Source organism: Lampris incognitus, chromosome 7 (assembly GCF_029633865.1).
Source record: "Lampris incognitus isolate fLamInc1 chromosome 7, fLamInc1.hap2, whole genome shotgun sequence".
Classification (NCBI taxonomy): Eukaryota; Metazoa; Chordata; class Actinopteri; order Lampriformes; family Lampridae; genus Lampris; species Lampris incognitus.
In genome coordinates this window covers 21438150-21451330 of record NC_079217.1, presented here as the reverse complement: position 1 = coordinate 21451330, position 13181 = coordinate 21438150, and the positions used below count along the sequence as shown (strand labels likewise).

General features: G+C 45.1%; 1 protein-coding gene across 1 annotated transcript in view; it reads left to right on the top strand.

Moving 5' to 3' along the window:
• Positions 1 to 13181, top strand: part of acsl3a (acyl-CoA synthetase long chain family member 3a) — a 42839-nt gene that overhangs the window by 14400 nt on the left and 15258 nt on the right. Inside the window, exons 4-9 of the mRNA XM_056283291.1 lie at positions 327 to 436; positions 1208 to 1346; positions 5463 to 5613; positions 7767 to 7890; positions 8823 to 8894; positions 12947 to 13086. Coding sequence (XP_056139266.1) covers positions 327 to 436; positions 1208 to 1346; positions 5463 to 5613; positions 7767 to 7890; positions 8823 to 8894; positions 12947 to 13086 — 736 coding nt within the window. The remainder of the gene's footprint in view (positions 1 to 326; positions 437 to 1207; positions 1347 to 5462; positions 5614 to 7766; positions 7891 to 8822; positions 8895 to 12946; positions 13087 to 13181) is intronic.

Genomic DNA, 13181 nt, shown 5'->3' with positions numbered 1-13181 from the left:
AAAATGATTGAATTTCAATTGTAATTAAGATATATATATATATATATATATATGAATTAATTGAAAACTTGACATTTTTCAGAAATCTCCAATCAAAATATTTGTCATGTTAAGGGAATGAAAGCCAGTGTATTAACCATTTGAAAAATGTGATCAAAATGTAAGCCTTATATCGGCTTTATGTTTGATTAAAGTATTTGTGGAAATCTGAATATGGAAATACAATATTTCTGATTTTTGTTTGTTTTGTGCTGTTTGTGTGTGTGTGTGTGTGTGTGTGTGTGTGTGTGTGTGTGTGTGTGTGTGTGCACTCTTGTGTGTGGCAGTGGTGACCCTATACGCCACTCTGGGGGGTCCAGCGATTGCCCACGGGCTGAATGAGACTGAGGTCACACACATCATCACCAGCAGCGAGCTCCTGGAAACCAGACTCAAGGTGAGAACACATACGCACGCACTCATGCATACACACACACACACACACACACACACACACACACACACGAATGCACAAGTGCACAGGGACTGGTGATACAGAGTGGTTTTAAAAGCAATAAAGATTTGTAATTGGGGCAGTAAGAGTTAATGCGGTGAGAGACACGGTGTACTGAAGTCTATTCAAATGTTTCCCGAGAACAAGATGTCGCTGTGTGACGAAAGCTTTAATGTCCAAAGTCCACTGCGTGGCCAGAGTGCACTGCTCTCTCACAGATCATCCTTTATTGTCAATACATAATGCTGCAATATGTGATGCTGCAACAAATGAACACACTATGTTTCTCCGTTTTTCTTTTTTTCTCCAAGCCTTATTTGAAGAGAAAGAGTTACTGGGAGGGAGGGTGTTGCAGGATAGTAATGGGCAAAAACAAGATAACGAATGTCTAAACGATGAGGAGGAGAGCAGCACGTGAGCTTAGAGGCACAATGGAGAGAAGATGAAAGGTACACGTGATGGATCCAGGAGTGCTTTTTTTGTAGTTTTCAAATCCACAGAGACAAATGGTCTTCTGGCATTTGATAACTTTTATCAAGGCGACATATGCATAACTTTTCCTCTGCTTTGTCCAAATAGTGAGTAAGCTAATGTGATTGTGAGCAGCATGAGCATCACACACGTGAGTGCCGTGTACGCTTGTGCTCATGTCGTGTGTGTGTGTGCGTGCGTGCGTGGGTGCGTGCGTGTTTGTTTTTCGCGTGCTTGTGTCAGCCCATCCTAATGGAGGTTCCTAGACTCCGGCATATCATTGTAGTGGATGACACGCCCACCACGTGGACTGGCTACCCACGAGGCATCAGCGTTCACAACATGGCCGACGTTCGAGAGCTAGGCGCACGGCCCGAGAACGGTAATAAATTGTACATGCATGCAATGTCTGTCTGTTTATTGAAGGGGTTTTGTGACAGTGGTTTTCGAATGATGGCTAAGTGCTTTTCGTTAAAATAAAACGACCATTAGCAGTTAGTTATTATTTTTTAATCCATCCTTTTCCCTCCCTGTATCTCCTCCGTTTAAACTAGGATACTTTTAAATCTTCGCTGCCGCTGCCGCTAACAGACTCTCCCACTCCTTCAATAAATGGGTGGTTGAGTGGGCGGCGGATCAGCTCATTGGGTCATGTGAATGTGGAAGTTCGTACATCTGTCTCAGATTAAGGTCGATTGGGAGGAGGAGCGGTCGTTCGGTCGGTGGACGAGGAGAGATTCTCCCTCTCTCCTGGTCGTCTTTGTTTTTGTTTTTTTCAGCTGTTGGTGGCCCCTTGAACTGGCTGACCCATAAACCGAGGCGAGGGTACCATTATGGGTAGATAAAATGGGGAGCGAGGTTGTGGAACAGAGGATGGACCGCTGGGATTGGGGAGGGTCATGTTTACACGCAGCGCTGTTAACTTCACATGACATCAACTCTTCTTGTGACACACACACGGACACATGCACACACACAGACATTCCCCGATGGCCTTTATCCAAGCACATTATTAACGTAAGACGAAAAGGCCCTCCTCTCGCGATTGTCACGTCCCCCTCCTCCCCTCTCCTCTCCCTTGTCTTCTTTCTCTGTTTGGCACCTGTTTTCTTCTTCTCGGCCTGCTGTGTGCAGACGTCTAAGAGCTGTTTGCGTCTTAGACCAGGCTGGGCCGAGGAAACACAAGTCAAAACTTGAATATTTTTTTTCCCCCACATGAAGAGTATGCTGCAAACCACCAACTGTTTTTGTTTCCTTTGAAATGATTTGGATGTTATTTATTTGTTGAAACAGTAGATTTCATGGGGAGAGACACAGAAGAGGGAGAGCATATGGGCCTGTAGTGAGATTTAATTTTGATTCAATTCCAGTTGGGGGGGATCAAAGGTCAGGGGTCGTAATGCCGTCCTCTAGGCACTTAACAGACTTTCAACTATGGTCCACATTTTTCTATGGTGCATGTTCGTGTGACATCACACATGTTTTCAATACGAGGCCGCGGCCATGTTGGAGGACTTACGTAATTGAAAATGGCGAGTGACGACGTAAACACGAAACTAATGCTATCGGCATATGCAGATAAACTCGAAGGAGATGGGAAAAGTCGCTACCAAGAGAAGATAAAAAAAGATTGGAATAGATCCACTGCTCATTCTTGCTCAGAAGTTCAGTCCAGAATGTCTACCACTAACTGACTCTTGTGACATTCTTTCATATCTTGTTTTGGACACAAGCTTTTACACACAAAAAATCAAAGCATTTCGAAGCCTTCAAGCCTAAAATCACATGGTTTCTGGATTTATTAATAGGTGGTTGGTTGTATTATAAACAAGACATATGTTTTGGTTGCGAATTAGGCATTCTCAACGGTTGAATGAGCCACTTGTCCAGCTGTGGATCATAACAGCTGAAGATGGTGTAGCTCTTTCTGCCCACTGTACCTGGGCGAATGTCACTCGCACATGGCAAGTGTCTTGTTTTATGTAGAAGGGACTTAATGACAAACTATCATGCACTCAAGTGAAATGTACATGGCTTTTGCCTTCATATGTCAAGCACGTTGATTATGCAGAGGTAAATGCCATTTGTTTTAAATCTGCAAAAAAACTGAAGGAAGATATGGAGCGCTCATTAAAGACAATGAACGTCAGTCAATGAAGCTGCAACCACAGAGAAGAGCTCCAAGAAGGCAACAGAAATTAAAGAGCCGAGTAAAGCTGAACTGGAAGAGTTTTACAGCTCTCTGGATCAGTGCAAGGTGAAGCCCGTCTGTCTTTCAGTCATTTCACCTTATTAAGAATCGTTTCTGTCAAAATCAAGAAATGTAAAATCAATCGGAGACCTTTTCTACTCTGGAGTAGTACTCCTTGGTGCCCAATTATTTTTGCAACACGACAAAACGATGTGTTTACATTTATCACTGTTAGTACCCCATTTGTAAATTAAACAAAATGAAGGCATGTCTGATTACGACAACGACGATTTTGCTGCTAAAGTGTAATTCGCCCACAGTGTTCGTATCCTCCAACATCGCCGACAATACATTTTTGGTGACATTTGGTCACGTGTTCGAACACACACTATATCTAGAATTCTTCTATGCCGGGCATCTGGGTAGCGTAGCAGTCTATTCCACTGCCTACCAACACGGGGATCGCTGGTTCGAATCCCGGTGTTACCTCCGGCTTTGTCAGCGTCCCTACTGACAGAATTGGCTATATCTGCGGGTGGGAAGCCAGATGTGGGTATGTGTCCTGGTGGCTGCACTAGCGCCTCCTCTGGTTGGTCGGGGAGGGGGAACTGGGGGAGGGGGAACTGGGGGGGGGGGATAGCGTCATCCTCCCACGCACTACGTCTTCCTGGCGAAACTCCTCACTGTCAGATGAAAAGAGGCGGCTGGCGACTTCACATGCATCAGAGGAGGCATGTGGTAGTCTGCAGCCCTCCCCGGATCAGCAGAGGGGGTGGAATAGCGACCGGGACGGCTCGGAACAGTGGGGTAATTGACCAGATACAATTGGGGTGAAAAAGGGAGAAAAAAATCCAAAAATAAATAAAAAGAATTCTTCTATGCCCACTTTGAATTCGTCAAATCTGTCAGCCTGTTCTCTCGCGGATTACAAGTGGCGTTAATGACAAATGGCAGATGATGGAAGTTTATTGGTATTAGACGTAAGTTAGATAGCAACTGCAAATAAATTTTACCATTTGTTTTAACTAACATTGCATGATGAATTTAGTGGTTTAATGAATGGAGACAGTTTAAACAGAGAGGTTGGTTATTGTTCACAGAAAAGGATACCCACTTGATTTTAAAAACACTTCCCCATCTCAGTGCAAACTTTCTGGCATGCATGGTATTTTCCTATGTGGCCAACTCTATCCGTCTGGCAAGTACATTAAGACAGATTTTTTTGCACGTAATGTCTGATCCAGGGCTAGCCTCAGTGCTAAACATTACCACCATTTGTACACTTAAAGCTCACGTGCCCGGACTGAGAATTGGCACTGCAACCTTACGTGATTCACTTCCACACCTCCCAGTATCAACACATCTCCCAGTATCAACACATCTGCCAATATCAACACAACTCCCAGTATCAACACCTCTCCCAGTTGCATGACATGTTATGGTGCTTTAGGAGCTGCAAGGCAATATGAAAGAAGATTTAAAAGGTGGCTGGGATGTCCAAAGGATACACACAGACACTCACATTTGGATTAAGATGACAGCCAGGACCGAATTTACACAATAACCGGTGCCAGCCAAATGTAGACGAGGCCTGTTGGAGAGAGAGAGATTAAAGAGAAAGAGTGACAGAATAAACAGCAAAAATTTAAGCAAAGTGCAGACGGAGGAAAGAGATTGGGTAGACAATAACGGAAAGTAAGAGGATATAAAATGAATAAAGTAGGCAAAAGTGGATAAAAGGGAGAGAAAAAAAGAGAGACAACACACAGATAGAGCATATGTAACTAGAAAGAGGTTGAGGGAAAGGCAGTGAAAAGGGAAGTGCGGTGACAGAGGAGAGATTATGTTTTTGCCTTTCCTGGTCAGCTCTCAGACACATACTCTCCACTGATTGTGCCAGGAGGCCCAAGCGGTTTACTGAATGGTGGACTGCTTGTTTTAACATCACCACTGACTCATTTTTCCATCCCTGAGTTAACCGTTTCAGCTCGTAAAGCCTCTGTTTGAATCCTCAGCGCAACTATTTCCTGGGCCTTTGTGCACTCACTTGCATTTTCCATTTGCACTCCCTCTCCTGGAAGACGCTGTGTTTATTTTTGCCAGGTCCTGTGTTTTGGGGTAACACGTGAAGAAGCATGAATGAATCTGTGTGTATTACCGGTGTGTTGTGTGTTTGTGTTCAGTTATTGCACGAATGGTGCATACAAAAACACAAACCCATGCTGCAAGCAAACTGATGTATGTTTCTGTGTGTGTGTGTGTGTGTGTGTGTGTGTGTGTGTGTGTGTGTCATACTGACCGATGTAGTGGCTCATGGCCGTAAGCAGCCCCTGGCCTCAGACATAGCTGTCATCATGTACACCAGCGGCTCCACAGGCGTTCCCAAGGGCGTCATCATCTCCCATAGCAACATCATCGCCGGGATTACGGGAATGGCTGAACGGATTTCCAATCTGGGGTAGGCACAACACTCTGCAATGGGATTATTCCAGTTTATTACCCCATGTATGACTATCAACACTGGAAAGTTTTCTTACACTGTGATAGATTCAACCATGTAAGTGAAGGGAGATTTTCAGCACTGACAGAACTTGACTGTATCATCTGATAATCGCTGCACCTGCATTACTGAGAAGAAGAGTATGAGAGCATAGTGGGATGAGAGAGCGAGGGAGGGGAGGGGGGGGTACACGTAACAAAAGATAAATGGCGCTCTGGCAGCATTCTCATCAAAGTAACATCCACAACTCCTCTTGTGCTCGCATCTCATACGTTTATTTGCCTTCTGCATGAATATCAGTGAAGCTGAAGGGATCGCTCTTTTTAAGCACTATTGAATGGCAAGTGTGTTTCAGATTCCTGTGATCAGGTTGATATTTTCACGTGTATATAATACCTGCATGTATACGTGTGTGTAAAAAATGTGGACGGCACGATGGCGCAGTGGTTAGCGCAGTCGCCTCACAGCAACAAGGTCCTGGGTTCGAGCCTCAGGGTAGTCCAACCTTTGGGGTCATCTTGGGTCGTCCTCTGTGTGGAGTTTGCATGTTCTCCCCGTGTCTGTGTGGGTTTCCTCTGGGTGCTCCGGTTTCCTCCCACTGTCCAAAGACATGTAGGTCAGGTGAATCGGCCATACTAAATTGTCCCTAGGTGTGAGTGTGTGTGTGTGTGTGTGTGTGTGTGTGGACCCTGTGATGGACGGCAGCCTGTCCAAGGTGTCTCCCCGCCTGCCGCCCAATGACTGCTGGGATAGGCTCCAGCATCCCTGCAACCCTGAGTAAGGATAAACAGTTTGGATAGTGAATGGATGGATGTAATACCTGTGCACTTATGATGTTATGACATATTCATATGCAGGTTCAAACGTTAGAATAACACCAAGTTTAGCATAAACAAAATAATTCCAGTTGCTTCAAGCATTTCCTTTCCAGTCACTTCAATGACACACACAAATGAAAAATACACATAATGATGATCTAGATGGCAAAAAGTGGAAGTAAAAATGCAAGTGGTAAAGTATAAAAAAGTATAAAGAAAAATATCCATGCATCCATGATACTGCAACTTGTTGGCTGTAAAACCATTTTCCAAGAAATGAAAGGTAGCTAACCCTTTTAAAGCCCTTAGAAATAATAATATAATCATTACATTTATATAGCACTAGAAATGCTATACACTGTTTTCGTAGATTTATATTTTCAACTAACTTAAGATAATACACTCAATCATGAGAAAGCCAACTCAGTATTTCTGAAGTCGAGATTAAATGTTAAGATATCATAATATCAGCACCCTAGAGAAAATAAATTCCGCCCTACGCTCCGTCAAACGTTTCCTACTCCCAGATCGCCCCTTTGTTTAATCACTGCTATTGCCGGTAATGTACAATATCATTGATGTTGATTTACAGTTTGCCAGATAACCTTGTATATATGGAACGGCTCCAAATGATCTATTGGGCTTGTTTCCTGGTCGGGGCCTTCCGTGTCAACTGAGCACGTGCGGAGATATGGGTCTCGTTGGCCAGTCGGATAGCTTGTACCATCATCGGACAGAATTGTTTACTTTAGATCCTCTGAAACCCACTCGGCTCTCAGGGGGGGAAAGAAAAGTTTCAAGAGGAAATGCAGAAGGGTGGGGGAGTGGAGAATGGATGAAAACGTGAGGATGGGAGAGGGAGGAAGGTTAGAGGGTTTGAGGTCCGTTACGATCTCAATCAGGCTCTTAATGAAAAAAGATGGCTTTGCCTTGTGTATTTTCTTGTCCGATTGTGTAAACCCTGAAATATGATCCCCAGATTTTGGACAATGGCCAATCTTAAATACGTTAGATAGACCAGATGTGCTTCTGTTAAGGCAAACAAATCTCCAGTAAATCCAATTTTATCCCCGTGCAAAAAAAAAAAAAATCTTGCTTTGTGCAAGGTTACGAGAATATGATTCATGACCATATGAAAATTATGGTTCCTGTTACATGTGATGATACGCCATACTCCGCCTTCACATGCTGCATCGCTCTAGCTCAATTCTATGAATGAAAAATGATGCTTGGCTGAAGTGATATTGGACTAGGTTCAGGGGTCGTCTCAAAGAGAGCCTTTGTTTTTTGCAGTGAGGATGACACCTACGTCGGCTACCTCCCTCTGGCCCATGTACTGGAGTTGAGTGCTGAGCTCGTCTGTATCTCCCACGGCTGTCGAATCGGCTACTCCTCCCCTCAGACCCTGGCTGACCAGGTACGGGACCACACTAATTCAAATAAAGGACCGTACTCTGCATCACTTCACCATCTTCATGTATATTATGTATTTATATTGCATCCAAAATCCAAGGAAAATACTCCAGCTGTCATCCAAATATGCTCGGATCAATTCCCTGTGTGTGTGTGTGTGAGGGGGAAGATTGGTAAAGTTGTAACTCGGTGTGTGTTCAGCGTTTATTTAAAACACAGTGGTGATGGGCGTCTGGGTAGCATAGCATTCTATTTTGTTGCCTACCAACACGGGGATCGGTGGTTCGAATCCCCGTGTTACCTCCGGCTTGGTCAGGCGTCCCTACAGACACAATTGGCCGTCTCTGCGGGTGGGAAGCCGGATGTGGGTATGTGTCCTGGTCGCTGCACTAGCGCCTCCTCTGGTTGGTCAGGGCGCCTGTTCAGGGGGGAAGGGGAACTTGGGGGAACAGCGTGATCCTCCCATGTGCTACATCCCCCTGGTGAAACTCCTCACTGTCAGGTGAATAGAAGCGGCTGGCGACTCCACATGTATCAGAGGAGGCATGTGGTAGTCTGCAGCCCTCCCCAGATTGGCAGAGGGGGTGGAGCAGCAACCGGGAAGGCTCAGAAGAGTAGAGTAATTGGCCAATTACAATTGGCGAGAAAAAGGGGGGGAAATTCCAAAAAAACAAAACAGTGATGATAAGTAATGCTTTATCACTTAGTTTTGCAATATCTCTAAAGCTTCGGAAAATAAACCATAGCATGCTAGATACTTTACACCACATAGAAATTGTTTAAGTGAGTCGATAATTCAGTTTGTTTCCCAAAAAAATGTCACTTCATTCCTCTTTCTGTACCTCTCTGTAATGCTGAACAACGATCCTCTAAATGTTGAAGTTTAAGATTGCTGTGAGGGTGTTGTTGTGACACGTTCCTGTTTCTCCTCTCCAGTCGACCAAGATTAAGAGAGGAAGTAAGGGTGACACCAGCGTCCTGCAGCCCACTCTGATGGCGGCTGTCCCGGTACGTACTCCAAGGAATGACTCCAGACACAAAGCAGCGCATCCTCTGCCGTTTCCAAAACTTTTCCATTTATCTTAAATTGAGTCACACTGCTCTCGTTGCTGTAGGCTGGACGTGTCTGGCAGTCCTTCAGATTTTTACACTGTCTTTGTACACAGCCCAGCAAGTGCAGCATTGACAATGTCCAGCATAGTGGCATCTGTCCCTGTCTTGGATGTGATGTGAATCACCTCCTCTGGCTCCTGTCACAGGTCTACTTTGGTCTCTGTCACCAGAGTTTCATGACCCAGATGTTAGTAGGTGCAGCCTATGGAATTGATTAATTCAGTTCAGCGCTGATGACGCCAGGATAGGCATTGTTCAAAAACTCAGCGTGGCTGTATTCTGTCATTCAAAATGTTCCATCCAAAGAAAGAAGGAATTAAATGAAATTAAAATGAAAGCCACTTTATTTGACATTGTACTCTTACAACGAATTTGTTCTCTGCATTTAATCCATCCTATTGTATAGTAGCAGTGGGCAGCTGCAGCACCCGGGGACCAACTCCAGTTCTTCCTTCCATTGCCTTGGTCAGGGGCACAGACAGGAGTATTAACCCTAACATGACGGTGGGAGGAAACCGGAGCATCCGGAGGAAACCCACACAGACATGGGGAGAACATGCAAACTCCACACAGAAAGGACCTGGGATGGCCTGGGGTTCGAACCCAGGACCTTCTTGCTGTGAGGCAACAGTGCTAACCACTGGGCCACTGTGCCGCCATTTAAAGATTACATTAAAGATGTAATGTAAAAATGTTATGTATATTCAGAGTCACGTTGATTCGTTGTAGGAAACACTTTCAGTCAAGGGAAATGAGAATGAGAAAATATGAGGAATGCATCCCCTCCAACAGAAGGATCCTTCGGGAGTCCATTCAAACGATGATGACTGTAATACAGTTTAAGCTCGGCAAGCACGCCTGTGGGCCATCAGGCCCGCATTAGAGCGACAATATCATCCGCATTTGTCACAGACAAATGTTGTTTGAGTTGGTCTGTTATGTCTTGCATGGTGGGCCTTATCATAGGCTTCTTGTCTCTTTTGTTCAACATCTGTTCTCGATTGCCTTGCTGTGGAGCGCCATCTCTGTCTGTCAGGTGCCACTGTCTCCCAGCTGGAGTCATCTATGCTGCAGATCTTCATGTGGCGCTTGAGCACATCTTGGAAGTGTAGCTTTTGGCCTCCCTGCTTCCTTTTTCCCTGGCACAGCTCCCCGTAGAAAACCTCTTTTGGTAGGCGGTTGTATGGCATTCTTCTCACGTGGCCGGCCCATCTCAAGTGGGAGGCTGTTATTAGAGCTTCAACACTGACAGTACCAGCACGTCTCAATGCTTCCACGTCAGGCACCTTGCCTTCCCATCTGATTCGCAGCAGCTTTCGCAGATGACGAAGCTGTATGCTGGTCAATCAATCAATCGAGTTGCATTTTATAGTGCTTTTCTAGCTGCAACAGCCACTCAAAGCACTTTACATTTCTGGTCAAATCTGAATTTCAGACACCTGTTATAATAGAACACAAGCCGTTTTCTGTACAATCGCTACCCATTTCATATGCGTAAGGGCACCGAAATGTGATTTACAATGATGATAAGCTTCTTGATGTGAAACAGAGAGTAAAAGATGAAGGGCAGGTATTCATGGAGGTGCACAGTGTGTCTAACGTGTTTTTAACAGCTTATGGAGCTCTAGTTCACCAGGGGAAAAAAAGAAATTTGATAATGCTGGTGAAAATGGGATTATTGTATTGTATTTTGTATTGATTAATGGCATTCTAATGTGAGCCGACTCTTGAGTCTTTTCTTTATGAATACCTCTCTCTGACTCACCATAAAGGCTTAGTCCCCATACCCCCCCCCCCGGCCCTCCCCAGGGGTCATAGTGCAAAGGGCAGAGGGCCCCAGTGTCTGGAATCATTCACAGCTGTAAACAGAACGTGAGAAAGCCCCATGTGGTTGTCCCCATGACATACACACGCAGCCGCCCCCCGCACACACACGCACAAAAGCACACACAACACACACACTCGCACACAAAAGTTATTTGCTATGACAGGACAGCATGCTGCTGTCTGAATCCCATGTCGACTTCCTCCCTCTCACTGCTTTATCTACACACACACACATACACACACACACAATCTCATGTATGCAAACACAAAGGCCAGCTGTTTTTCATTGTTAGTTGTTTGTGCCTTAACCTCCATTTAAACATAACACAAGCTTTATAAGACACTTTGCGGCATTGGATTATGAAGTATTTCTGTGATTAGTGGGTTCCAAACTGTTCTCCCCATAGCTGCCCTGTCAATGGGAAACAGACACAAAGTCAAGTCACCAGATGCCACGGGATCCCAAACTATTACTGCTGCACGCTGTTTCCTGCAAAGACAGACGGAGCCAAAACATATTCGTGATGTTTGACTTTATTTGTCCAGCCGCGTCTTGAGGAAATAGCCTTCTTCTTATCTGCTGCACTCTCAGACACAGCCCCGGCGTATTGTTTACTCTTCTTTGTGCATTAACGTGCTGGGTCATATGGGCGTTATGCAACTGACCTTCAAGCTGAGCTCATTCCTGCAGATCTCACAAGGTGTTATATTTAGAGGATGTTGTTCTGTTTCACGGCCTGTCCAAGTCACATTGGTTATGATCAAACTGCAATGATCAAAAACTACTGGGTGAGCGCTGGCTCCCTTCAGTGACCCTATATGGTTTTATTAGTTAATCATGATGTGCAAACATGGTATTGAATACTTTTAACATCAAATAAAACCCCTCGGTTGCTGTTGTCCACCTGAGCAGGGGTTGGTCATGTAGCTGTGGTGTTTGTGGTAGAGACAGTGCAGTCATTGTTCTAGTCTTATCTGGGTACATAGTAGTACAGAACAGGACTCTCCACAGTAAAGTGTAAGCTCTACCTGGACCAAGTCCAGAGCCCCTTATTAGGAGCGTTCATTGCACGAGCTGTGCACCGTCGATGCCGGTGTGCCGTGGCTGACCAGACTTCATATGAACAGAGACAGACCAGAATTTTCCATCTTCCATTTTACCCCCCCCATCTGCCCCGCTTTTTTATCATCTCTTTATATCTAACTTACAGCTTCTCTCTCTCTCTCTCTCTCTCTCTCTCTCTCTCTCTCTCTCTCTCTCTCTCTCTCTCTCTCTCTCCTTCTCTCTCTCTCGCTCTCAGTTTATCTATCTTAATATAGCATTTTTTTCTTTTAAATATAGCTTTTATATTGTTCTCTCTTTATAAATTTACATTTGCATTACACTGTGAAGCCTCTATTTACCTGAAGTTCAGTGACGATACCTTGTGCAGCATCTGTCACTGAAAGTTTTATAACCAGTACTTGCACATGATGTTCAGTTTCAGGGCCTGTTTACACTGCTTCAGTGAACTGGCCCATGGCAGTTATGAAATCACGGAGGTCTAATTGAGAGTGCTCCTACAAACACAGACGTAATGTTGCCTCACAAAGATGGTCCAATGTCTGTCTGGCTGTCTATCTTTCTTTTTTTTTGACCCCCCCCAATTGTATTTGGCCAATTACCCCATTCTTCCGAGCCGTCCCGGTTGCTGCTCCACCCCCTTTGCTGATCCGGGGAGGGCTGCAGACTACCACATGCCTCCTCTGATACATGTGGAGTCAGTCACCAGCCGCTTCTTTTCACCTGACAGCGAGGAGTTTAACCAGGGGGACATAGCACATGGGAGGATCACGCTATTCCCCCCCCAGTCCCCCCCCCCCCAAACAGGTGCCCCAACCGACCAGAGGAGGCTTCAGTGCAGCGATCAGGACACATAGCCACATCCGGCTTCTCACCTGCAGACATGGCCAATTGTGTCTGTAGGGATGCCCGACCAAGCCGGAGGTAACACAGGGATTCGAACCGGCAATCCCCATGTTGGGAGGCAACGGAATACACCGTTACGCTACCCGGACACCCTAATAATAATAATAATAATAATAATAATAATCCCTTCTTGTCTCCCTTCCTCATCCAGGAGATCATGGACCGTATCTATAAGAATGTGATGACTAAAGTGGAGGAGATGAACTTTGTCCAGCGAACATTGTTTATTCTGGCTTACAACTACAAACTGGAGCAGCTCACCAAAGGATACAGCACACCACTTTGTGACAAGTAAGTAGCACAAGCATATAAGCACAAGTATATAACCCAGAACACCCACACCCACCCACACACACACACGACGCACACATTAAACTGATTGCATT